Genomic DNA, 24,848 nt, shown 5'->3' on the forward strand with positions numbered 1-24,848 from the left:
GCAGTATATACCTGTTTTATTAGGAATTGTTCTTTTCACCTGCTTCTCTGCTTGCTTCCTCCCCACACCTTCACTTTTTGTTGATAATTGTGTTGATTTTTTTATGTTACAGTATACCTGTTCCATAATTGGGAATTACTCTTTTTAACTCTATATCATGTTTCCCGTCGATAGCAGGGCTGAATTAGCCATGTAGTCTGGGAGCATGCACGTGACTGAAGTAGGCTGTTTTCCTCAGTGAGTCACAGCGCTTTCTGTGTGCGGCTGTGCGGTCATCTTCCCGCGCGAATGTACCTCGTCCCCTTAGTCTTTTTTTTTCCGCTAGCCGTTTGCACGTGGGGTTTTTTCCTCTTAACATTGTCAGCTTTTTCAAATTTTTGCCGCTGTGATGGCTCCCAAGCCATCAGGTTTCAAATATTGTCAATGTGGCAAAGTTATGTCCATCACAGATGGGCATAACTATTGCTACATTTGCCTCAGGCCGGACCACGACCAGGTCTCTTGCCGAGACTGTGATTGGATATCCCCTCCAGGTGCAGCGTCAGCGTGCCGAAAAAATGGCGCGACTTCACTCGACTCTTATGCCCCGACACAGTCGACGCACTCCTCGCCAACACCGGCGAAGAAGAAGACGTCGACGAAGAGGGCCTCCTCACTTGGCCCACGGGACCCCCTTTGCGCCACTCCAGGTGCCGGGCCTAGGTTAGATCAACCTCCAGCGCCCATTAAAAAATCTCAGGCACAGACTGAGTTGCCTCCTTGAGAAAAAAGGCCTAAGATGCATCAACCGGGACTCAGGGACCTGTTCCAGACCGTCCGCTCCCTTCGGCGTCGAAGCGATCGACGCAACCGGAGCGTCCGAAGCCTTCGTCGCACATGATGCATTTGGCACACAAAGAGCATTCGATGCACACCTCAATGCAAGCCACGACGCATATGACGTGGACTGCGCATTCCAGCCATAAAGACCACTCATCGCGTCTTAAGCAGTCGGAACATGCCAAGCATGCCACTCAGGGGCTTCCATCCACTCATTCTGAACACTCTGGGCACTCCATGCAATGTAAGCGACCATGAGAAAGCCCTGACGTGGACATAGAACTGCTGTCAGACCCGGACTCCACATCAAGATGTCCTTCGGGAAGTGGAGACTCCTCCTCCAACTTATCGTCTGTATCCTGAAGAAAGAGGTTGTCGTCTCGGATGCAGGTACCGCTCCGACAGACATACAGTCTCCTATCATTCCTCCGGGTTGTCATTTGAAGCACACTGATACACAGGATATACTTCTGGCAGCACTACCTACAAGACCCCCATCAAATGGTCAGATGCCTCCACAAGCAGGTAATCTGGCATCTCGAGCCATGCTGCAGATTTCGCAGGCTCTAAGTTCCTTCTTTGAGGATCTGGAGTCTATGCAAGTGGGGTCAAAACAACCATTAATGTCTCCAGCGGGTTCACTGTCGATGACAACCCCCTCCTAGACCAACTGACCCAGCCAACCTTCTGGCTCCAGTTTCTCTACGCAGCCTGGATTCGCAAATCTCAACCGCATCATCTGAGTGCCTCTACAGGCATGCCCTCAGATCCACCAGAGGGATTACCAGAACCCTATTCACCACCAGAGGACCTCTTCTATGTGAACTTCATTGAAAAAGTGGGAAATCTAACGTACAGACCGGAAAAATTCCAAATCCATGGGCTGAGGTGCTAGGCATATTAAAAAATCTTTCAGATGCCACCGGAACCAATGGCTTTACTGCCCCATCCAGTTTTGGACGGAGTCCTCCAAAAGATGTGGGAAACCCCTTTTTCAACCATGGCCACATCACGAAAGACGGATCTAAAATTTCTAATGAGGAACACTCCCATCTGACTCGACCCAAATACCGCACAGTTCTATTGTGGTGGAGTCTGCATTGGCAAAGGCAAAACTGTCGAAGCTTCACGCGAATGCACCTCCCGGTAAGGATCATAAATACTTAGATGACTTTGGACATAGTTTACCATGTTTCCATGTTGACTTCCAAAATCCACCACCATCAATTCTACATGATGCAGTACTTGTACAAGTGTCTAGAAAATTTGTGTCCAGTTTCTCTTGGCTCAGGACACCTTGCCGCAGCCCTTCCTGGATATGGAAGAGGGTCTACGCCATCTGCTTCGGTCAATTTACGAGGCGTTCGAATCCTCTTCGAGGTCTTCAGTTGCCATCGCTGCCCGACGCCTTGCCTGGTTGAGGGCAAGCGCAACTCGTGAAGATGTCCATGACAAGCTAACGAACATACCTTGCAGGGGAGACAACTTTGGGGAAACTATTTCCCACATTCGATCTCATCCATTGGGAGTACCTATTTAAGGCCCTGGAATTTATGGCACCACCATAGCAGTACATGTAAATATAATATACACAATGTTGAGATACTTTTACTTTAAAACTGTGCTTTGACTGTCCTATTATGGGATGCTGCTTTCTGTGGTTCCCCCTATGAGGAACCTCAGAAAACAGGATTTTGTTGTTGTTGAGGAGCCCTTGAGCGCCACATGATTCTGCTTTCTGTGGTTCTTCCTACATAGTATTGCGAGGATACTAATAGGAGGAATCACAAAAAGCAGAATTTAGGTTTTTGTTCTTTTTTTTTTTCGGTGAGCCCTTGAGCAGTGCATGCTTTAATGCCAGCTTCCGAGCAGATGTTAAATTTGCCCATTGAAATGGGCAACTTGGCTGCGTGGCAATTTTTGGTATTGCGGGTTAATAGCCAATAGTCTCATCTAAATGGAATGCAATTTGTATGTGATATGAGCTCGATTGGACATGCGTTTTGGACGTGCTAATTTCCGTATTGCATTGGGGGGGGGGGGGGGTATTTTAGCGTGTCCAAAATGCCCGTTACCCGGTGTGCTAGCCTGGGTGCACTATATTTCATTGACCTGAAAATGTTTTCAAGTGCGGCTTAAACTGTGCGTTTGATTGAGCGCACCTTTCTTCATCAGCCTATGAGAAGGCAGGTACAGATGGGTGAAAGGTACACATGAGACACAGGGAGGCATGGGGGGGGGGGGGGAGGAGAGAAGAGGCACAAATTAGGAAGAGAGACAGGGAGGCATGGAAGGAAGAGAAGAAAGAGACAAAAGACAAGGAGGGACATGGGGAGAGAAGGGGCACAGAGGAGGGAGACAGGAGGGCACGGGAGTGGGAGGGACAAAGAGGCTGTGGTTGCAATGTATGAGTGATTTATGATTTTTATTTTATTCATTTATTTGTATTCCGTCTTTTAGCACTGCAAAGATGCTTTTGAAATCATTTTTTAAATTTTATTTGTTAAAAAAAAAAGTGTGAAAAGCATAAGAGAGATGGTGGTGTCTGCGTCTTACAAATTGCTCCCTTTTAGTAGCTCAGCATTTGGCAACTACAGCTGCAGGCGTCTCCTTCTGTCTTCTTCGCTGCTTAAATCTCTGCTCCCGCCCACCCTCTCCGGCTCTGCCCAAACACGCTCTTCAGTCTTGTACCCTGTTGCGCAGGCGCATCCGCTCTACGACTCTGGCCCTCTCGTACGGGAGGTGGAGGAGGATGAAATAGCCATGGCTCTCCTTGTCTCCGCCCTCTGCTCCTCCCCTTCCCTCTGCAGCCTGCGGAAAAGCCCCTCCTCCAGTCCCTCTCTGTCGCGAGGCCTGCGTGGAGTCTTCTGCAGGTAGGTGCACGCGTGCTAGCGGCCTGCTGAAGTTCAGCTGCGGCTGGCAGAGGCTGAGGCGCAGGCTTTCGGCGTGCGGGGCTCGTAGCCCTACGCTGAAAGGTCGGGTCCGAGCCGCAGCGAGCGGCATTAATGTCTGATCCGGATGCATGAGCCTCGGCTGGCACTAGAGGGGCAGAAAGCGGTTGCACGGTTTTATATGCCCTCGGGCCTGAAGGTGAAAGCAAACTGATGAAAGGTTTATAAGCTCTTATCTCAAGTATATTAATTTATTAGTAGAATCATATTCAGCTTGTATGCTGACATCTGTAATATCTAAACAAATGAACATGCGGACCACGTCGCGTTATTCAAACTAATAATAATTGGGCCAACTTTTCTCTGTCAAAGCTTTTCTAATATAAACAGAACTATGAGTTTTCTCATCGTTCTAACCCGATGAAGAAAGTATAAATCCTGAAATGACTTTGTCCAATAAAAATGTATCGCCTGGGGTTTTTTTTGTTTGCTTTTGTTTTTAATGGACCTATTTCTACCCATTTATTGAAACACTCTCATTGATTTGTTGTAGCCTGTCTTTAACATAATCCCTTTAATCTTGAGCTTCCAGCCTGTGTATAAAAGTTCATCACACCCTATTTATCACCCACCTTGCCCTGGTTGCGATAACATGGTTGTTTACTTTTACAGCAATAAACGCATCTATTTTCTTCATCCCTGTAGTTGTAAATATTAAAATGCATGCACTTATGGTCAGAAATGACACAGAGATCAGTGGCACCTTTTATAAGCTATACAACAAAAAATTGTGCGGCAAATAATATATACTGATACAATATTTCTTAACATTTTTTAATAATACAGTCACCACAAAGGTACATTTTTATGTCACTCAAACAGTCGGAAAATAAAAATGGCCCTTTGTGGTGACTGTATTAAAAATTGTTGTTAAGAAGTATTGATCAGTATATATTATTTGCCACACATTTTTTTGTTGTATATTTTCTATATGTGTGTGCTCTTCACTCTGCCCCTCTTGAGACCTTTTATAAGCTAACAGATTTATTGATGCATACATTTTAGAAGACAAGAAGTCACTTTATCAAGTGGAAAACTTTGGGGTAGATTTTCAAAGGGGTACGCGCGTACCCCCCGAAAACCTACCCCAAACCCCCCCTGCTTGCGCCGAGTCTTAAGTCCCGGGGCTTGCATGGAGGGGCATGTTGGAGGGCGTAGCGGGAGTGATGCGGCGTTTCGGGGGCGTGTCCGGGAGCGTGGTTTCGGCCCGGGGCGTTCCGGGGGCGTGACAGTGGCCCCTGGACCAGCCCCCGGACTGGAACATGGAGCGCGGCAGCCGGCCTGGTGCGCGCAAAGTTACGCCTGCTAGAAGCAGGCGTAACTTTCGGGATAGAGGTGGGGAGGTTTAGATAGGGCTGGGGGGATGGGTTAGGTGGGGGGAGGGCGAAGGAAAGTTCCCTCCGAGGCAGGCTGCGCAGCTCGGCGCGCGCAGGCTGCAGATTTTGGGCAGCCTTGCGCGGGCCGACCCCGGATTTTAATGGATACGTGCGGCTATGCGCGTATCTATTGAAATCCCGCGTACTCTTGTTCGTGCCTGGTGCGCGAACAAAAGTACGCGTGTGCGCAGATTTATAAAATCTGCCTCTATGTGTTTTGGAGTTCAGCATATGCAGTGAAAGAGAGGATTGCATTGTTGAAAAGATGATATGAATGTGTATTTGAGATGGAGAACACTGAATTACATTAGTAAAGCTAGACTGCACTTGATTTCCTTATGGGATACCCTACCGTTTTGAGGGGCCGATGCAATAAAGTGCACTCAGCCTAGCACACAGGGATACACAGGGTTGGATGTGCTAGACTAGCACCTAATGCAATAAGGTGATTAGTGTGCCCAAAACTCATGTCCAAACAAATGTGTAACCGATAGCACCCATCACATGTAAATGCCATATACATAAGGCTATTAGCTCTTACCCCCATATGCAGAAAATCGCTGGATGCCAGCGCATGCTTTTTAACACAGCAAATTTAACTCCAGCCCCAGAGGTGGCATAAAGTCAATCCCTGAGTCAAGGGCTCATGAGAAATTTAAAAGTACAGACCTCTGAGTTTCCTTCTCCTTAGTATCATTGTGATATTTAAATTTACCGCTTGTGGTTTTGAAAAACAAATATATATTGTCTTGATTTACAAAAAAAATAAATTTATTCTGGACTCACAATTTAGACGCCCATAGCAAGGGGTGCTTAGCTATGGGCGTCTTTAGCAAAATCAGTATGAAGAAATAGGATAAAAACGGATGTTTATATTGAGCGCCCGTTGCAGTCGTAGGCGCCCGATGCATTTGAGCGCTAGGGTAACACAATTCTCCCCAGTGCCTCCGTTTTTACACAGCCCCTCATTTAAATACTGCGTTGGGTGGCTAGGGGATGTAGCTGTTGCGCATTAGGAAAATGGGCGCTCGATACGAGCACCCGTTTTCAACGCGCATCTTATTGCATTGGCCCTTCTGTGTGTGTACATTATCTCCCGAACCATTCAACCTACAGTAAGTAAATTTTCAGGATAGATGTATTTTAAAAGTAGAAACAACGTTTTACTGTAAAAGTTATGAATCTAGCCCAAAACTACAAAAAACCCACTCATGAAATGCTCTGCAATTTTCTTTGTCCTCGTTAAATGCATATTACAATATGTGTAGGCCTTTTCCTACTTGTTTATAGAATCCTGGGCCTTATTTGATAGTATGTTTCATTTGCAGATCTGAAAATAAGATTACACTCCATTATTCTGACACGTCTTTGTGAGCCTCCCAGCAACCCATCTACTGTAGGGAAAGACATTTCATACTGAACTGCAGTACCACTATGTGGCCCCCTGATGATTTTAATAACGATGGGAGCATGGAAGAGTTAAATGTCCTCAAGCACATATTCCAAGGAGTATTCGATCATAATTCCAAACACTTTATTGGTGAAAAACTCCAAAATTTCAAAATACGTTGGGCACAGTTAAAGTCTTCAATGTGTTTTGAAATTTTGGAGTTTTTCACCAGTAAAATGTTTGGAATTATGATCGAATTCTCCTTGGAATATGTGCATGAGGACATTAAACTCTCCCATGCTCCCATCGTTATTACAAAGATTTCCTTGAGCATGGACTGTTATTCCAATCTGTTTTTCGGCTCCATGATAATTGACAGGCCCTGAAGAGGACATGATTGGTGCAGAGAACAGTTTACTCCTTGGGGGGAATTTTGTGCTGTTGCGCAGCACAGAATTCCCCTCCTGTGCAGAATTTTTTTTTTTTTTGCGCAGAATTTGGAGATGCCCAGCAGGCTGCAAGCAGAGCTCATCCTGCTTGCAGCCAAAGTCGAGGGAGGCCTTGGGCCATGAGTTGAGCCCATCCCGCCCGCAGCTGAAGACAACAGAGACAGCGCACATGAGAATGTATGTGGTTTGCAGCCTATGTGCCTGAGTGAGGGGTGTGTGTGGGAGGGGGATTTTGTGAGGGGTGTGTGTTTGTGTGTGTGAGAGAGGGAGCTTGTGTGAAGGGATGTGTGAGAGAGAGAGCCTATATGCAGGGGTATGTGAGTGCAAGAGAGAAGGAACCTGTGAGTGTTTGCGAGATAGATGGAGCCTGTATGAGGGTATACGGGTGTGAGAGTGAGGGAGCCTATGAGAGGTTGTGTGTTTGCGAGAGAGGGAGCGTATGTGAGGGAAATGTATGTGTGCGAGAGGGAGCCTGTGAGAGAGGGACAGAGGAAACCTGTTTGAGGGTGTGTGTGAGAGAGGGAACCTGTGTTGAGGATGTGTGTGTATTGAGCCTTTGTGAAGGGCAGTAAGAGAGTGATCTTACTGTGGGATTGGAGGGCTGTGGGGTGGAGATATTGGAGCCTTGAGGAGAAGAGAGATAGTGGAGGAGTTAGAGCCTGAGAGGGCAGAGTAAAAGGGGTTTTGCTAGTGGAGTAGAGAGAGGGTGGAAGGGACACTTACAGGCCGATTCAGTAAAAGTCGCGGGAAAGCGGGCGAGTGCCCGCTTTCCTGTGCACACGATTCAGTATTTAAATGAGGGCCTGCGGTAAAAAGAGGCGCTAGGGACACTAGCGCGTCCCTAGCGCCTCTTTTTTGACAGGAAAGGCGGCTGTCAGCGGGTTTGACAGCCGACGCTCAATTTTGCCGGCGTCTGTTCTCAAACCTGCTGACAGCCACGGGTTCGGAAACCGGACGCCAGCAAAATTGAGCGTCCGGTTTTCAACTCGCGAGCCACGGGCCAATTTTACATTTTTTTTTTTTTTAATTATTTTTTACTTTGGGACCTCCGACTTAATATCATGGCGATATTAAGTCGGAGGGTTTACAGAAAAGCAGTTTTTACTGCTTTTCTGTGCACTTTCCTGGTGCCGGCAGAAATTAACGCCTACCTTTGGGTAGGCGCTAATTTCTGAAAGTAAAATGTGTGGCTTGGCTGCACATTTTACTTAGTGAATCTCGCGGGAATAACTAATAGGGCCATCAACATGCATTTGCATGTTGTGGGCGCTATTAGTTTCGGGGGGGGGGGGGGGGGGTTGGACGCGTGTTTTCGACACAATATTACCCCTTACTGAATAAGGGGTAAAGCTAGCGCGTCAGAAACACGCGCACAAACGCCGGATCGCACTGTACTATATCGGCCTGTTATAGTGCTCTTCTAGGGGAATTCTGCTCAAAATATTTAAAACTCTGTATTTTTGAGTAATAACTTTTCTGTATTACATTTTAAGTTAATTACTGAAAGACATGTTTATTGTTTTGACCACTATATAAAGTATGCAGAAGTTTGTAGAATTTTAAAATTTTGTGTGCAGAATTCCCCCAGGAGTAACAGTTGCTAGAAATGCTACAGGATGTGCTGCCAGCAGGGATCAGGATTTAGACATGGAGAATGGGCAAATGTGCCTGCAGAGCTCATTAGGCCTTTGCAGTATCTGGATGAGACCTCACATTAGACAAGCAAATAAAACAGCCTGTCACATGGCCCTAGATTTTAAAATGGGTAGGCTTTATTATGTAAAAATAAAATCTCATTAAAAAACATATATATTCAGAACATGTTTGACTGTAAAAATGTATGAAGCATTACTTTCAAACTCTGCCATTGCAACTGTTCTGAGACTTGGCCGGAGTGTACCCTGTCCTTGGCTAGCCAGGGCCCTATATTTCCCTTTATGTACCCAGATCAATCCAGACTCCTCTGTTTTGCATCCCTGCCAGCAGATAGCGACAGAGAAAGTTTTACTGATACTGTATATAACCCAATGTACCACCTGCAGTCCATCAGTATTTCTGTCTCCAGCAGATGGTAGATGGTGCAAATTCTGCAGTCTGGAGAGTTAAAAAAAAAACCACAAAACAAAAAAAGCAAACAAAAAACAGATGAATTGAAAAAAAGCAGAAGGGGTTAATAAACATCTGGATAAAGGTGAACTGGAAGGTGAATTTGGATTTTCCGAAGGCATTTGACAAAGTCCCTCATGAGAGGTTTCTAAAAAAAACTAAAAAGTTATGGGATAGGAGGTGATGTCCTTTCGTGGATTACAAACTGGTTAAAAGACAGGAAACAGAGAGTAGGATTAAATGGTCAATTTTCTCAATGGAAAAGGGTAGACAGTGGAGTGCCTGAGGGATCTGTATTTGGACCGGTGCTTTTCAATATATTTATAAATGATCTGGAAAGAAATACGATGAGTGAGGTAATCAAATTTGCAGATGATATAAAATTGTTCAGGGTAGTTAAATCACAAGCTGATTGTGATAAATTGCAGGAAGACCTTGTGAGACTGGAAAATTGGGCATCCAAATGGCAGATGAAATTTAATGTGGATAAGTGCAAGGTGATGCATATAGGGAAAAATAACCCATGCTATAGTTACACAATGTTAGGTTCCATATTAGGTGCTACCACCCAAGAAAGAGATCTAGGCGTCATTGTGGACAACACATTGAAATCGTCGGTGCAGTGTGCTGCGGCAGTCAAAAAACACACAGAATATTGGGAATTATTAGGAAGGGAATGGTGAATAAAACGGAAAATGTCATAATGCCTCTGTATCGCTCCATGGTGAGACCCCACATTGAATACTGTATATAATTCTGGTTGCCGCATCTCAAAAAAGGTATAATTGCGATGGAGGAGGTACAGAGAAGGGCGACCAAAATGGTTAGTGCAGTTAGTATAGCTTTGTTTAAAAAAGGACTGGATAAGTTCTTGGAGGAGAAGTCCATTATCTGCTATTAATTAAGTTGACTTAGAAAATAGCCACTGCTATTACTAGCAATGGTAACATGGAATAGACTTAGTTTTTGGGTACTTGACAGGTTCTTATGGCCTGGATTGGCCACTGTTGGAAACAGGATGTTGGGCTTGATGGACCCTTGGTCTGACCCAGTATGGCATGTTCTTATGTTCTTATATTCTTATGTTCAGAGGCTAGCAGATCCTTCCCAGCAGTGTGGGAACAGCAGCCAAATTAGATGCCGTTCCTGAAGGATATAGGGGAGGGCCTGACTCCGGGCTTCACTGGGGGGAGGGGGGGGTTTACAGGACTGTGACCCTACAGCCCCAGGGGTGTTTTTAGGCCCACCGGTGTTCCAGGGCTGAGTCCCTTCAGCCCCATGGGGGTTTCCAAGCCCAGTCAGAGTTTTCCAAGACTGTGTCCCTTCAGCCCACGGCTGTTTCCCGGATGGTGTCCCTTCAGCCCCACGGGTGTTTCCAGAACAGGATGGATCGCCAGAATGGAGCTCTGGAGCTGTTAAGTGGTGAAAACTTTTCAAGCCTTCGGTGATTGTCTGTGCCTGGCAATGAACAAGTCTGTCAGTGCAGGAGGTGTAGTAAGGCTGCAGTGGAGGTTTTTGCGCAAGGCTACAGCCTGGTTTTGAGCACGTACTTATATCTTGAGCGCATTTTTGCACAGGTTCGTATGCGTGTATGACCACGACTTTTCCTTGAGCACTTATTTGCGTGGAGGCTTGGATGCAGACGTCCACGACCTAGGCTTGACCACTGTTTTTGCATGGAGGCTTGTAAGCACATGACCATGATCTAGACCTGAGTGCATATTTGCATGGATGCATGTGAGCATATGACCGCAACCTAGTCTTGAGTGCATGTATTCCTGTGCAGAGTTGAGGGGCGCCCAGCAGGCCATCTAGAGCCTAACCTTATGAGAGTTAAGCACTGGGGATGAACAGATGAGCGCCTTGCGGTCAGGCTTGTCATTTGAGAGGAATTCAGCCCTTGCTTTCTTTGTCTTCGCCTGAGGCAGAAGCATCCATCATGGTGTCTCCCTATGGCAGAAGCTTCCATGAGAGAGGGAGGAGGGTGGGGCCTATGGGCTCGGTATGATCCATCCTTCTCCTGGGTGGAAGATTTTCAAGGCCTATAGTTCTCTCAGCAGGGGTGCCCAGTGAGGGTGCTGCAATCTGTTATTTAAGGATTGCAGGCTCAGACTTTCCATTTGTCAGTCATGGTGGCAATTGCTGCAGGGAGGCTGCTCCTGTGGAAGTTCATGGGGAAGTGGATCAGGATACATTGGAGGATTCTAGTGGTGATTTGGATTTCTCACTTTTAGGAGATATAGAAGTTACATCTGATAGGGAGCCCATGAATCATGATTCATTGGAGGATTCCTGTGAGGAATTGGTTTTCTCTCTTCGAGGGGGCAGAAATTACATCTGATGTGGAGTAACATCAAGCTCTACCCAGATTTTTTGTTTTCTTGTGTCACAAAGGGGACTTGTCGAGTTTGTTGGCTTAGTCCCTTTTAAGCTAAGTGCCCTTTACCTTTCTCCTCTGGATTCTAATTCAGAGTTAATGGAAAGCTTTAGAAGGGGTGGGGGGGAACCAATCTGTTTTCCCTGTTCCGAAAGAGGACGGGATGGTTATTGATGTTTGGGTGGATCCTTGGACACTGTGGCAGCTGACCATGCCCACGGGGAGGGGGGGGGGGGCAGTCCTATGAGGGACCATGGTGTTAGGCTAGACTCTGGACCCACAAACACAGATTTGAATCTTTATTTAAACAGTTTTGGAAACCACCAGAGGTGGCAGTAGTGAGTAGTAGATGTTGAGCCCAGCTGGGCGAGTATCCCACAGGACGCTGGAACAGCGAATTCTCTGCTTGGCTGTGCTGTAATGGAAAGAGACTGAGAGTTATGAGTACACAGTGAGAAACATACAGAGTCCCAGGTAGAACAGGAGAAGCTCCGAGACAGGGAGAGCAGGCCCTCGAGGAGCGAGTCCCTGATCCCTTAGAGGAGAGAGACTCAGTGGTATTGTACTCACACAGCGATTCCACAAGATGAGAGGTCTGGCACTGGAACAGAGGGCAGGCCCTCGAGGAGCGAGTACCTGGTTCCAGGGAAGCAGTACTGTGAAATAGATGGTAGTTGTACTCACAGATGGAAACTGTTAGTGAAGTCTTCCAAGTAGAAAGGGTTGTAGATGCAGGCAGTGACTCGGGGAACATGGGCCCTCGAGGAGCGAGTACCGGTTTCCTGATAGCACCTGAAAGAAGCAGAAGAGGCCCCCGAGGAGCGGGTACCCCATTAGCAATAAGAGTTCCAGATAACGCTGGAGTGGCAGAGTAGCTTCAGTACGGAGAGCAAATCCCATCCGTAGAGTTATGGTTGCTAACTCGATTAGCTAGCAAAAGTTGTAGGCTTAAATATCCGGGCAGTGTGATGTCATCTCAGGGGTCGCCCCTGAGGTTCACGCTAACGAGGAAATAAAAATGAGGGCAGCATGCGCGCCCTATGGTACCTTGGAGGAGCATGGCGGCAAGCAGCACCAAAGCCGGTCCAGGGACGCCGGAGAGGACGGCAGACAGATGCCGTGGCAGCCAGTAGTCCGAGGTGAGCGGGAGAAGCTGCAAGAAGAGTGAGGTAGGCGGGGCGAAGCCGTCGTAGACAGACGGTCGCAACATAGATATGGAATTTACAGAAGATTATTGTGGCTCTCAAGGTTCCCCTTTTCCGCATGGTTACTCTGAGGTCTGCCGTGGCGTGTAAGGGAGAGTTCTTGGCATCACTTGATTTGTCAGAGGTGTATCTGCATGTAGCTGTTAAGCCAGAGCACCAGAGATTCCTGGGGTTCACGGTCCTAGGGGAACATTTTCCGTTTTTGAGCCCTTCACTTTGGTTACCACCATCCTGATAATGGTGATGGCAGCCACATTGCACAGGTAGGGCGTGTTACATCTCTGTCTGGATGATTGCCTTTTTCAGATGAAATCAGTGGGATTTTGTCAACAATCAGTACAAAGGTACGAATGCGCTCGTAGTCTCTAGGATGGGTGATGGACCTAGCAAAGAGCTATTTAGTCCCCTCGTAAACTCTGGGGTTTCTTAAGGAGGGGAGGTTGCTGAAATTGCAGAGGTGGATTAAGCATCTGCTAGAGCTTTCGGTGCCCAAGGTAGACATTTGGCGTTTGCACTTGTACGGCCTCTTCAGAATGCTTTTCGTTTCCACTGGAATCCATTATTGAAAGTTTCATCTTCCTCTTTCCATTAGAGGAGGAAGCCAGGGGCAGTCTTTTATGATGGCTTCCTCAAACCAATCTCGAGCATGGTGCAGAATTGGAAGTTATGAATTGGTTAATAGTCACCACCGATGCAAGCCTCTTCAGTTGGAGGGCAGCGTGTCAAGAGCAGCCAGTGCAGGGTCAGTGATTGAGGCAGGAGTCCTCAAGGTCTATAAGTGAGTCAGATGAGAGCGTTGCATTTCGTGTCATTTGCCTCTTTGCCATGATTTTGCGGCCATCCAGTATAGATCCTTTCGGCCAATGCAACGACGATGGTCTACATCAACCATCAAGGCAGAACCAGGGAATCAGGCAGTGGCTCAAGAGACCTGGGAATTGTTTCTTTGGGCAGAGCAGCACTTGGAGCGGTTGGCATTTCATTGCCGGGGTGGACAACATTCTAGCGGGTTTCCTTAGTTGGAAAAAGATAGACCCTGTGGAAAGGGAGCTGCGGGGGCAGCGATGTGTTCTTCACAGAAGATGGGGCTTTACCCATATTTCTTTATTTAAGGCTTTTTTTTATACCGATAACTGTTTGCACATCGTATCTGTTTACATGGAACAGAAGAAAAAAAGTTACATGGAACGGTGTGTAACATAAAATAATAAGGATACGTATGTATTAGAGTAGGTAGTTAACTATGGGAAGTAGTAATTAAATATTAATGCTAGGACTTAATAGTGACCAGTAGAGAGCAACAAGGCATTGCGGTTTTACAACCGTTGATGAGATCACTGGATGGAAGGAATCTATGCTCTGGTTCTGCCATGGACTTGAGGAATTTTTCTTTAGGTCTTCCCATGGCCGCTGGTGGACAAGAGATTACGGCGGATAGTGGAGCTTCTGAGCATCGTGATAGTCCGGCTAGTCAAATTTTCTCTGCCAGGGTACAGTGTTTTCGGGTAGATTCTTCCCCACCAGGGCCCTCTGTTTTCGGGCAAGGCAGCCCATTTCTGTCTCATGGTTTGGTTTTTGAGAGGAGATGACTGAGATGGAAGGGATATTCCGAGGTAGTTGTTTCCACCTTATTGCAAGCTAGGTGACCTTAAACTTCCCTAGTGTATGTACGAGTTTGGGGGGTCTTTGAGTCCTGGTCTGCTGTTGGCTGATTGCAGCCTGTTTGAGCTACAGTGTTGCATATTTTGGCTATGTATAGAAAGGTTCTAATCACAGAACTAGCCTTTAACTTTTGGGAGTTCCAGGAGCGACATTGGGTTGTTTCCTGCATAAGGTGCAGCAGTATCCACCGTCTGCATGTCCTTTGGGGAGATAAGATCTTGTGTCCTCAGATGTGGAGCATTTGTTTATCTTTGAAAGCTGAATCTGGGTCTAGTCCTTAGATTGTGTGAGGCTCTGTTTGAAGCATTAAAGAGGCCTTGTTGAAAGTCTTGACTCTTAACATGGATGTTCTTGGTGTCTGGTTGTTCAGCCAAGAAAATTTTGGAGCTCTAGGCGCAGTCATGTCAAGATTCCAGGTTTTTCTGGATTTGGATTTGGAACTTTCATGGTTTTTTGGATTCCTCTATGCTTCATATGGTGGAGATTAAGCTCTTAGTTGTGAGGCGTGCGTTATTGCGGAATCTTAAGGTCACTAATGATTTCCATAGTTTGGTTTATCTCTTTGTAGATTGGATCACCTCTTTGGAGTGGCCCAAAGAAGGGAAGTAAAATATTTTAAGGCTACAATTTCATGGTGACTGAAGGGAAGCGGTCACGTCGACTTGCATTTCTAAAGGGTACCCAGTGCCAAGGGGTTTAGGGGCGCACTCGACGTGTTCTCAGCGACCTCCTGGGCTGAATCACATCAGGTGTTCTCTGCATGAAGTTTGAGGGGCAGCTACTGGGAGGTCATTGCACAATTTTGCTAGGCATTAACACTTAGAGGTCGGGGCTCCTGCTTTCATGTGTTTTGGTGGGAGTATTCTATGAGTAGAACTCTCCAGGTCCCACCCTAGTTAAAGGGAGCCTAGATTCATCCCAGGAGTCTGGACAGTTCTGGATATGTGCAGGGAAAGGAAAATTGGTTCTTTCCTGCTAATTTTTGTTCCTGTAGAACCAGAGATCAGTCCAGAGACCCGCCCATTTATGGGGGGGGGGGGGGGAGAATCTACCGCTTGTACTTTGTTTAATATTTTCTTTTATATATAGTGCCAAAGTGGTTTGAGGTTTTCTAATGCTGATCATTTATGATAAATTTAGGCAACTTCAACCTCCTCCTGCTCGTTGGAGGAGAGGAAGTTTGCTTAGACATTTATAGTTTTTGCTGTAATCTTGGCTTGGGTACAGGGGTTGCAGGTGGCACACTGAGTTATGTTCAATGTCAGTAAAACTTTCTCCATCTGCTGGCAGGGATGCAAAACCCAAGAGTTTGGACTGATCTGTGATACTACAGGAACAAACATTAGGTAAGAACCAAATTTCCTTTACTCATGCAGTCTTTTGAGGAGGTTGGAAAGGGAGAGAATGGGTGTAAGTAGGAAAAAAGTATACTCTCTCACACACACATGTATAATATATGGATATGCATGTATTAATTTGCTTTGTGGATTCTAGATTTTTTTTTGTAGGTTATGAAACCGATAACTTACAAAGGATTCCATTTTCTTCAGGACTAATATGGCTGTCAAGATCCCACACTTTATAGATATGGGATAGAACTATTGTGTGAATCCCACCTTGTGGGGTGGTCCTTACTGATCCATCAGAGATAGCATTTTAGGTGTACATTTATGAATAACCTAATAACCAAGCCAAAGGAACTGCTTAATAATGTTACTGGCAAAAAGGTTTGAATATTTGACACTACATATGGGTGATCTGTGCAACTGAAAGAAAGTCAACTAAACAATTACTTATAGAAACTTTAACAGTCTTAACTGTTGGTTATTGGTTAGTAGCACTTAAGCTGGATAAGACATTTGAATGTATTGGACATTCCTTGCTGCCATCTCATCTACTAATAGAAACATATAAATAGCTCTGTTAATGTGTACAAGATATAAATTACCTAGTTAGAAATCTGTTGGCCTAAAAGCTTACAGTCTTAAGCTTTAGCACAGGGAAGTTAGATGGCTGACTTCATCTCCAGTAATAAATAGATTCTTTTATTTAAACAGATTTACCGAAATGGCACTGAAACAGGTTTCAAGCAATAAGTGCTTTGATGGTTTCCAGAAGGTGTTTGAACATGACAGGTAAATGCTATGCAAGCATGGATTAAAAAAATACAAATAGGTTTTACAGTTCTACTTACTGATTTATTTGTGTTAATGGTAAATTCACAAGAAATTAATTGAGCTTTAGAGTAAATGAGCAAAAGTTAGGCTATTGAGAGTTTTGGCAGTCATAGGGGGAATAGACCCTGGGGAAGAGGTGGTAGTGCAGGGGGATGAGGTAAACTGGAGAGGATGATACATCGGGACTAGGGTAGGGTTTAGGATGTATAACAGGGTTGTAGAATCTTAAGCATTCTCATTCTTGGTGGAAAAATGGATTCGTAACTTATTTAAATTAAACTGTTTTCTTGCTAGCTGTAAAATGAATAACTGCTTCTTTCACTGGATTAATGTTACTAATAATGTGGTGTATTTTAATGTAGCACAGAACTGAAATGCAAAATGAGATTTGGAATCTATCTGCCACCCAAAGCTGACATTGGGAAGTGTCCTGTGCTGTACTGGCTTTCAGGTGCGTACTCCTGGTTTCTGTTTTCCTGTGGTTCAAATGGTCTAGAACAGTGGTTCCCAACCTGAGGTCGGCAAGACCATCTCGGGGGCTCCGCCAGAAAGAAGGCAACCAAAGGGCAGCTGCTGAGAAAAGAGCAGGCTGACCTCACCTCTGAGGAGCTCTAGTCTAAAGGTTGCTGCAGCAGCTTAATCCCACTCCCTGATCCCATGCTGAAAGGAGGAGAGGAAGATTGTGGCCTCTGAGCCTGCAACTGTGCTGCTGATAAACCGCCATGACTAGAGTGAATCTGTCCCAGGAGGAGGAGAGTTCTGCTGCCGTCACCTTCAACAGCTGCTGCTCCACATGTAAGAGGCGGAGGCAAGAATTTCCGGCCACTGCTGCTAGTGCTCTGGCTGGCCTGACTGAGGGGTCAATGCAACAAAAAGCACGGAAAAACAGCACCCACTTTCTTAATGTGCGCGTGGCGCCCGCAAGGGGGGCACCATGCTATACCCAAATTTGGGTGTCGAGCTAGCAAGAAGGCGCTAGGGTCGCTTGCGCGACCTTAGCGACCCCACCGCGGCTGCCGTTTTCATTACTGGCAGATGGCTGGTTATGAAAACCAACGCAGAGTTTACCGGCGTCGGTCTTCATAACTCAGCAGTCTGCCGAGGTTTGGTTTTTTTTAAAGTAAAAAATAAAAGTACAGAAAAGCTGTTTTTTCTGCTTTCCTGTACTTCTTTTACGTGCGCTCAGCTATTAATGCCTGCTCCAGGCAGGTGTTAATATCTGAGAGCAAAATGTGCGTCTGAGATGCATGCTTTTTTTTTTTTTAAATGCGGAGTGAATGAGCGTTATTGCATTTACTCCACGTCGGACGCGCGTTAAATAGGCACTAATCCCCCTATTGCATTAGGGGGTGGATTAGCGCCTATTTAACCTGCGTCTGAGTGCGGGTTATACAGTGCGCTTGGCTGCAACCTCCTCCCGTGGTTCCTCGGGGAGGGACCAGAACCTACTGAAGATGTTGCAGACATGGTGCCTGTAGAAGAGCGGCCAGCTATTTCATTAATCCTATGCCTGGAAGATTTTGGTGATCAGCTGGCGATTGAAATGATATGCAAACAGGAGCGGCATGACAGTTTTGTGTTTGAGGTATTGTATGAGGTGAGAGACTGTCGCCGCCATCGACAGATGGGATCAAAACATTGTCAATATGATTGTTGACCTTACCGGTGCAATAATGGTATTTACCATTGTCATTGAAAATGCCACCAGTTTGACTACTCTGGCGCTGCCTAACCGTGCTGTTTCCAGGTAAATGCTTTCCCTTTGCCACATCTTTGTGGTGTTTTTCTCCCTCCCTTGTTCGCCATCACTCATATTCTTTTTCTTGCATGCAACAGGTTCTTATTCTCTCCAAGGCTGCCTGTCTTCGCTTGTTATGCTCCTCCTCCGTACTGTTTCCTGATAAGCATTGTTTCAGTGTCGCCTCCTCATTTTGTCTTTTCTCCCTCCTCCTCTGCTTTCACGTCACTCATATGTTCTTGTTCTTGTACTCTGAAGTCACAAAAAATGCTGGATTAGAGTGATACAGTCCCAGACCTCAAATAGGTTTATATGTCCAAGAATTCTTTATTTAAAGGGCGGCAACTCCACTGTGTGTGAAAGATTATGCTGATTATATACAGTGGAGTTGCCGCCCTTTAAGCATGTAAATCTTTTGAAAATTACCCCCTAAGTGAACAGAAGCTGACATGGTACAAAGTTAAACATGATATCTTTCTGCAGTTTTTAATACAAAATCACTGTTTGCTGATTTTAGCAGATTGACAATAATGAAATAGTGAATATGGATACTTTTCCTGTTAATTCATTACTACTTAACTTTTTTTTTTTTTTTCATAAGTTCCAAAAAGTTGATTGGCTTATTAGGCCTTCAATAAATCAAGTGAAGACAATTCAACAGCTGAATAAATACTTTGGTCCTTCTAACCTCTTAGGTTGTGATTGTTCTCTCTGCTTTCAACACTATGGGCTCTTCTAAACAGCAGCCATCCTGAGCATTTGAAAATGAAGATAATTCACTCTTACAAAGCAGGGGATGACTAGTAAAAGAATTCAATGCTTCCATGTAAGTTACATGGAACTGTTGAAATCAAGGCAAGATTTGGAAGACCAAGAAAAATATGAAAGAACTGCCAGAAAGCTGGTCAGATTTGTAAAACAGAGCTCACAGATCACTAAACAGCCTGCTGAAAAGTTTAGCTGACGCTGGAGGTAGTTGCCAAAGGGCCACAGTACAGCCTTGCTTATAGATCAGTGATCTGCATGGTAGTTATCAGAAGGAAACCTTTTTTACAACCTCATCCTAAAAGTTATCAAAAAAGTGCAAAAAGCGGAATATAAAAAAAATCTAAATAAATAAATGTATACAAAACAAAACCTTGATAATGGCTGAAAGTTTTTGAAATGGTGTTTTGGACTAATGAAATGAAAATTGAACTGTTTGGCCACAACCATACAAGATACTGTAACTTCCATTTCTTAACAATGTTTCTGACAGTTGAAATAGAGATTTTTTTTTTTATAGCCTTTCCCTGCTTTGTAAGAATGAATTGTCTTCATTTTCATATGCTTGGCAGCTGCTGCTTCCAGGAGCCCACTGTTGTAGAAAAACAAATCACAACCTCAGAAGTTAGAAGGGTCAACGAATTTGTTCAACTGTGGAATCAACTTCACCTAATTGTAGGCCTAACAAGCAATTTTTTGAGCCCAATTAACTTTTTTAAAAAGTAGTAATGAATCAACTGGAAAGGTATCCAAACTTTTGCACTTGCCATGTTTGTTTTATTATTTTCAATCTGTTAAAATACTGCAGTTTTGAATGCAATATTATTTAAGATGCCATGTTTAATTACCGTATTTTTCGCTCCATAAGTCGCACTTTTTTTCCCCATAAGTGGGGGGAAAATGTCTGTGCATCTTATGGAGCGAATAAACAAACAAACAAACAAAAAAAACTAACTACAAACCCCCACCCTCCTGACCCCCCCCCCAAGACTTGCCAAAAGATGGTGTCGGCCCTTGCTCCTACCATGTGATAGGGGCCGACCAATGGCACCGGTAGCCCCTGTGACATAGTAAGGGCAAAGACTATCGGCGCCATTTTGAATACTAGCAGCCGACGGCCGAAGTGCAGGAGATCGCTCCTGGACCCCTGCTGGACCACCAGGGACTTTTGGCAGGTCTTGGGGGGGGGTCAGGAGGGTGGAGGGTTATAGTTAATTAAATGTGAAGGATTGGTATGGGGGTTTTTTTTGGGGGGGGGGGGGGGGTTTCAACAAAGAGAACACTAAAAGTTTTCTGATCTGGGGAGTGGACAGAAATGCCCCTCCCCAGACCTGCAAACGAAATGGGGACAAAAAAAATTATGCCCTCCCCTACTTTGCTCCATAAGACGCACAGACGCTCTGGAACAGAGCCTGATTAGCACACCATTTTTTTTTATTTTTTTTTTAAATTTTCCAGCTCTGAATCCTAGGTATGTCTTATATAGTCAGGGGCGTCTGATGGAGCGAAAAATACGGTAGGTACCTTATAAAGGTTGTGCCAGCTTCTGTTCACTTAGATATTCTTGAAAAACAGAATATAAATCAAATAAAATAAATACATTCATTGAAATATATAATTTGATCAGGAGTGCCTAAACGTTTACCCAGTTGTAGATGCCCGGTTTCCTAGTCTTACAAGATCTTCTGCAGTTCCTCACAATCTGTTGCAGTTTTCAACAACTTTTTTTTCTTTTCTTTTTTTTTTTTTTTTAAGTCATCTGTAAACTTGATCCCCTCATTGTTCCCTTTTCCAGATCATTTATGAATGTTAAACAGCCTGGGACACTCAGCTATTAACTTCTTGTCATTTGAAAAACTCTGTAGTCCTACTCTGCTTCCTATTTTTTAACTAGCTACCAGTCCAGAAAGTATTATGCTGTTGAAATTGCTCTGTAGGGAATTCTTTACATGTGATTTGGTTCTGCGGCAACTTTGTACTTCAACTTTGGCAATAAATGCTGGTTTTTGAGATCGTGTCTTGGGTAATTTTTCTGTGGGAGTTAGCTTCATTTTGTTCTGTAAGAGAGAAAAGGTCATGAGATTGCTTTGCATGCCCTGCATCTGCAATGTATATAAATCTATCTCATGCATATTCGTTATTAATATCCTGAAAACCTGACTGGAGAAGTTTGGGAAATACTGCCCAGTGCCCTAGTCATGTAAGCTTTGCTTGAAATGTAGCTGGGTACGGAGTCATTTTTTTCAACTTGTATATCAAAACATTTTATGTAAAATAGAAGGCATAATTGTCAAAACATTAACTACTTTGGGACAGGTACAATTATCTTAGGTTATAATTTCTTATTAGTTTGTGATTTGAATGACACATACAATGGATTTTGCAAGCTGGCAATGCCTGGTGTTAATGTGTGGGGGTTTTTTTGTTTTTGTTTTTGTTTTTTTAATTAAAAAGAAATAAAAACAGGACAGGCTCAATGGCTGTATACTGCTATGCAGAGAATTCAGATTTAATTTCTGGGTCAAACTAGGAATGATGGTAGAGGCCACAGTCACAGTCCTTGGGAGGGGAGGGAATCTAGGCCATCACAGTTAATACCGAGTGACTGGACTTGGGGTCAGTGTTAGCTGGGTTCTGCACTGTCACTGTGATGGCTTGGCTTAGTTAGGGGAGAATCCGTCTTCAGTCTGAAAGAGCCAGCATTTTTTTAAAAATGCACTTTTGATTATTAAAAAATATGTGCACCATATTGTAATTTGGAATACTCTGAACAGTATTTAATAACACGTTTTGATTTCTAGGATTAACCTGCACAGAACAGAATTTCATAACAAAAGCAGGTCATCAGCAAGCTGCAGCTGAACATGGCCTCATAGTGGTTGCACCAGACACAAGCCCTCGTAAGTGCTGCAAGAAAATATTATGACTCTTATTTTCAAGAATATTTAAAATTGCCTAGTGTTAGAACTATGGGGCCGATGCAATACAGTGCGCACAGCTGAGCGCACTGTATAAACCACAATCGGACGCGGGTTAAATAGGCGCTAATCCACCCCTTAATGCAATAGGGGGATTAGCGCTTATTTAACGCACGTCTGACGCAGAGTGAATGAGAGAGTGCTCATCACATGCAAATGCATGTGAATGAGGCTATTACTCATTCACTCCAAATGCAAAAAAATAAATGTGCATCTCAGATGCACATTTGTCGCTTAGCTATTAATGCCTGCCTGGAGCAGGCGTTAATAGCTGAGCGCATTGAAAAAAAGTAAGGAAAAGCAGAAAAAACTGCTTTTCTGTACTTTTTTTAAAAGTTAAAAAAAAAAAGAAAAAAAACCCTCTGCCGATGGCTTTGAAGACTGTTTTCATAACCAGCTGACTGCAGTTATGAAAACCAATGCCAAGTTTATCGGATTGCGCCCGCTTTCCACATATAATATTGCATCGGCCCCTATGCTACCATAGTACTGATTAGTACTGGAAACTTGCAATGCGCCTTCTTCTGAACCCAGACATCCAAACACATGGGACAACATACAGCTCCTCAGAGAATGGATTCAACTGGCTTTGCCAAATATTTGTATATTCAGCTACAAAATAGTAAATAAATGAAAACCATTTTTTAATAGAATTTTTTTTTTCTTTCTAAAATGCTTTTACCAGCTGGGCCAGTCAGCACCTCCATTGTGCTAGTGCAGCCTTGCCATGCACACCAGACCTTGGACTGCTTCTCATGCTCTGCTATTGTGGTTTGTTCAGTGGCTGCACCAATCCTTTGCTATCTCAATAATGAATTGCCCAGAGCATCATTGATGCCAGGCATGCCATATTGGATTATTTTGGTTTGGTTTTTTTTTAATTTGCCTTGTCATATGACATTGTTCATACTGTTCTTTCTTGCTAGCATCAATTCATTGCCATATTAGGTGCCTCATTTTGTTTTATTTTGTATCCTCTTGATAGACAAATCATTGACATTTTCAGAGAGAACAGAAGTACTTCTCTGGAGCTTGAATGTTTTGTAAACCTGATCAACTCACAATGTTGATTTTCAGACTGTTTCCCACTTGATGTCATCAGTGAGCAAAATTCTATAACCACAAAGGGCCTGATTCACTAAGCTTTTCTCCGATAGCTACAGAATGGGAGAAAAGCCTATCGGAGAAAAGCTTAGTGAATCCTGCCTAAAGCGCAGGAGAGAAAATGGAAAAACTGTCATACTTTGTAATTAAAGTAACTGCAACATATGTGAAGAGCAAGTAGGCTACAACTCTTGATTTGCTAAATAAAATGTATATCATTTGTGTACAAGTTAATGTATAAAGTTTAGTTGTTCTTGTCCTATTTAAAATTAACCTTCAAGCGTAAACACAAAATGAGGTGGTTTTCTTGAGGTCACAGAATGAGCTGGGAAGATAGAGAAATCTAACTAGTTTTCAGGTTTACAGCTGCATGCTCTACTTGGCGACTCTGATTCTGCACTGCCTCCTCAAAGCATACTAGCAGCTATGCAAAAAAATGTTGCAGTTACTTTAATTACAAAGTATAGCAAGTTTTTCCATGTTCTTTCCTGCACTTTATGACTGAATCACAAACTTCTCCACTCTATTGAAAGCCTACGAACCAGGGAAGCCAGGGTCCAAATCTCACTGCTGCTGCTTGTGACCTTGGGCAAGTTTCTTCACCTTCCATTGCCTCAGGTACAAACTTAGATTGTGAGTCCTCTGGGGACAGTACCTGGATGTAATCCGCTTTGAAGTGGCTGAAAGACGGAATATAAAATAAACTAGCCGTTAAGCCCGTAACAACGGGCTACATTAACATTTTTTTTTCGGTCCATTTCCTTACCCCTCATTCTTCCCTCCCTCCCCTCATTCTCCCCCTCCACCTCATTCTCCCTCAGTCACTCCCCCTCTCTCAATCCCCTCCCCTCCCAGCTCATTCACAACCCCTTCGGATGGTGCAGATGGAAGATCTCCGGGGGAGGTCCCTCCCTCCCTCGCGCGCGCCGCCACCGCTACTGCTACTGCTCCTCGCCGCGCCAGAGGTCCCTCCCTCCCTCGCGCGCACCGCTACTGCTCCTCGCCGCGCCAGAGGTCCCTCCTTCACTCCCTCCCTCGCGTGCGCCGCCGCCACTACTGCTACTGCTCCTCGCCGCGCCAGAGGTCCCTCCCTCCCTCGCGCGCACCGCTACTGCTCCTCGCCGCGCCAGAGGTCCCTCCCTCACTCCCTCGTGTGCGCCGCCGCCACTACTGCTACTGCTCCTCGCCGCGCCAGAGGTCCCTCCCTCGCACGCACTGCCGCTCCTGCTCCTCGCCGCACCAGAGGTCCCTCCCTCACGCATGCCGCCGCCGCTCCTGCTCCTCGCCGCGCCAGAGGTCCCTCCCTCGCGCGTGCCGCTGCTACTGCTCCTCGCCGCACCGTTTTTGTTACAGGCAAGCTCTGACCGACGTGCTGCCGCGCATGTGCGGTAGAGTTGCTCTCTACTGCGCATTTGCAGCACGTCGGTCAAGCTTCATTTATCTAGTAGATAGCTAAGTAATGATAGCTACTTAATGGCAGCAAAGTGAACTGTGTAGCAATTTCTTTCCCAGCCACTAGATGGCAGCAGAGAAGGAAAAAGGTGTAGTGCATTGCTACTGGATTCACTATGACTTTTTTCCATTGTGTCTATGGGAAAGATCTTAGTAAATCAGGCCTTTTTTTACAGTATGGTACAGAAGAAAAAGCTGTTCAGTGATTTAAAGAAAGACTTTGGTATCCTAGGGGTGGGTTTGAAAGTGTTAAGGTCTGGCAGTTGCACAGTTACTTGAAAGGGGAGAGAGAAATGAGG

The 24,848-nt window shown here is 44.9% G+C and overlaps 1 protein-coding gene across 5 annotated transcripts in view; it reads left to right on the top strand.

The window, feature by feature from the left end:
- Window positions 1-3,553: 3,553 nt before the first annotated feature.
- Window positions 3,554-24,848, top strand: part of ESD (esterase D) — a 54,473-nt gene continuing 33,178 nt past the window's right edge. Inside the window, exons 1-5 of one of the 5 annotated variants that reach the window (XM_029602880.1) lie at window positions 3,614-3,692; window positions 15,626-15,681; window positions 16,393-16,470; window positions 16,875-16,963; window positions 21,817-21,915. In XM_029602880.1, coding sequence (XP_029458740.1) covers window positions 16,403-16,470; window positions 16,875-16,963; window positions 21,817-21,915 — 256 coding nt within the window. In that variant the 5' untranslated portion in view covers window positions 3,614-3,692; window positions 15,626-15,681; window positions 16,393-16,402. Of the gene's footprint in view, window positions 3,693-3,801; window positions 3,931-15,625; window positions 15,682-16,392; window positions 16,471-16,874; window positions 16,964-21,816; window positions 21,916-24,848 lie in introns of those variants that run through there. The other 4 variants (XM_029602878.1, XM_029602882.1, XM_029602881.1 and 1 more) reach the window with 4 other exon arrangements.

Source organism: Rhinatrema bivittatum, chromosome 5 (assembly GCF_901001135.1).
Source record: "Rhinatrema bivittatum chromosome 5, aRhiBiv1.1, whole genome shotgun sequence".
In the NCBI taxonomy this organism is placed as follows: Eukaryota; Metazoa; Chordata; class Amphibia; order Gymnophiona; family Rhinatrematidae; genus Rhinatrema; species Rhinatrema bivittatum.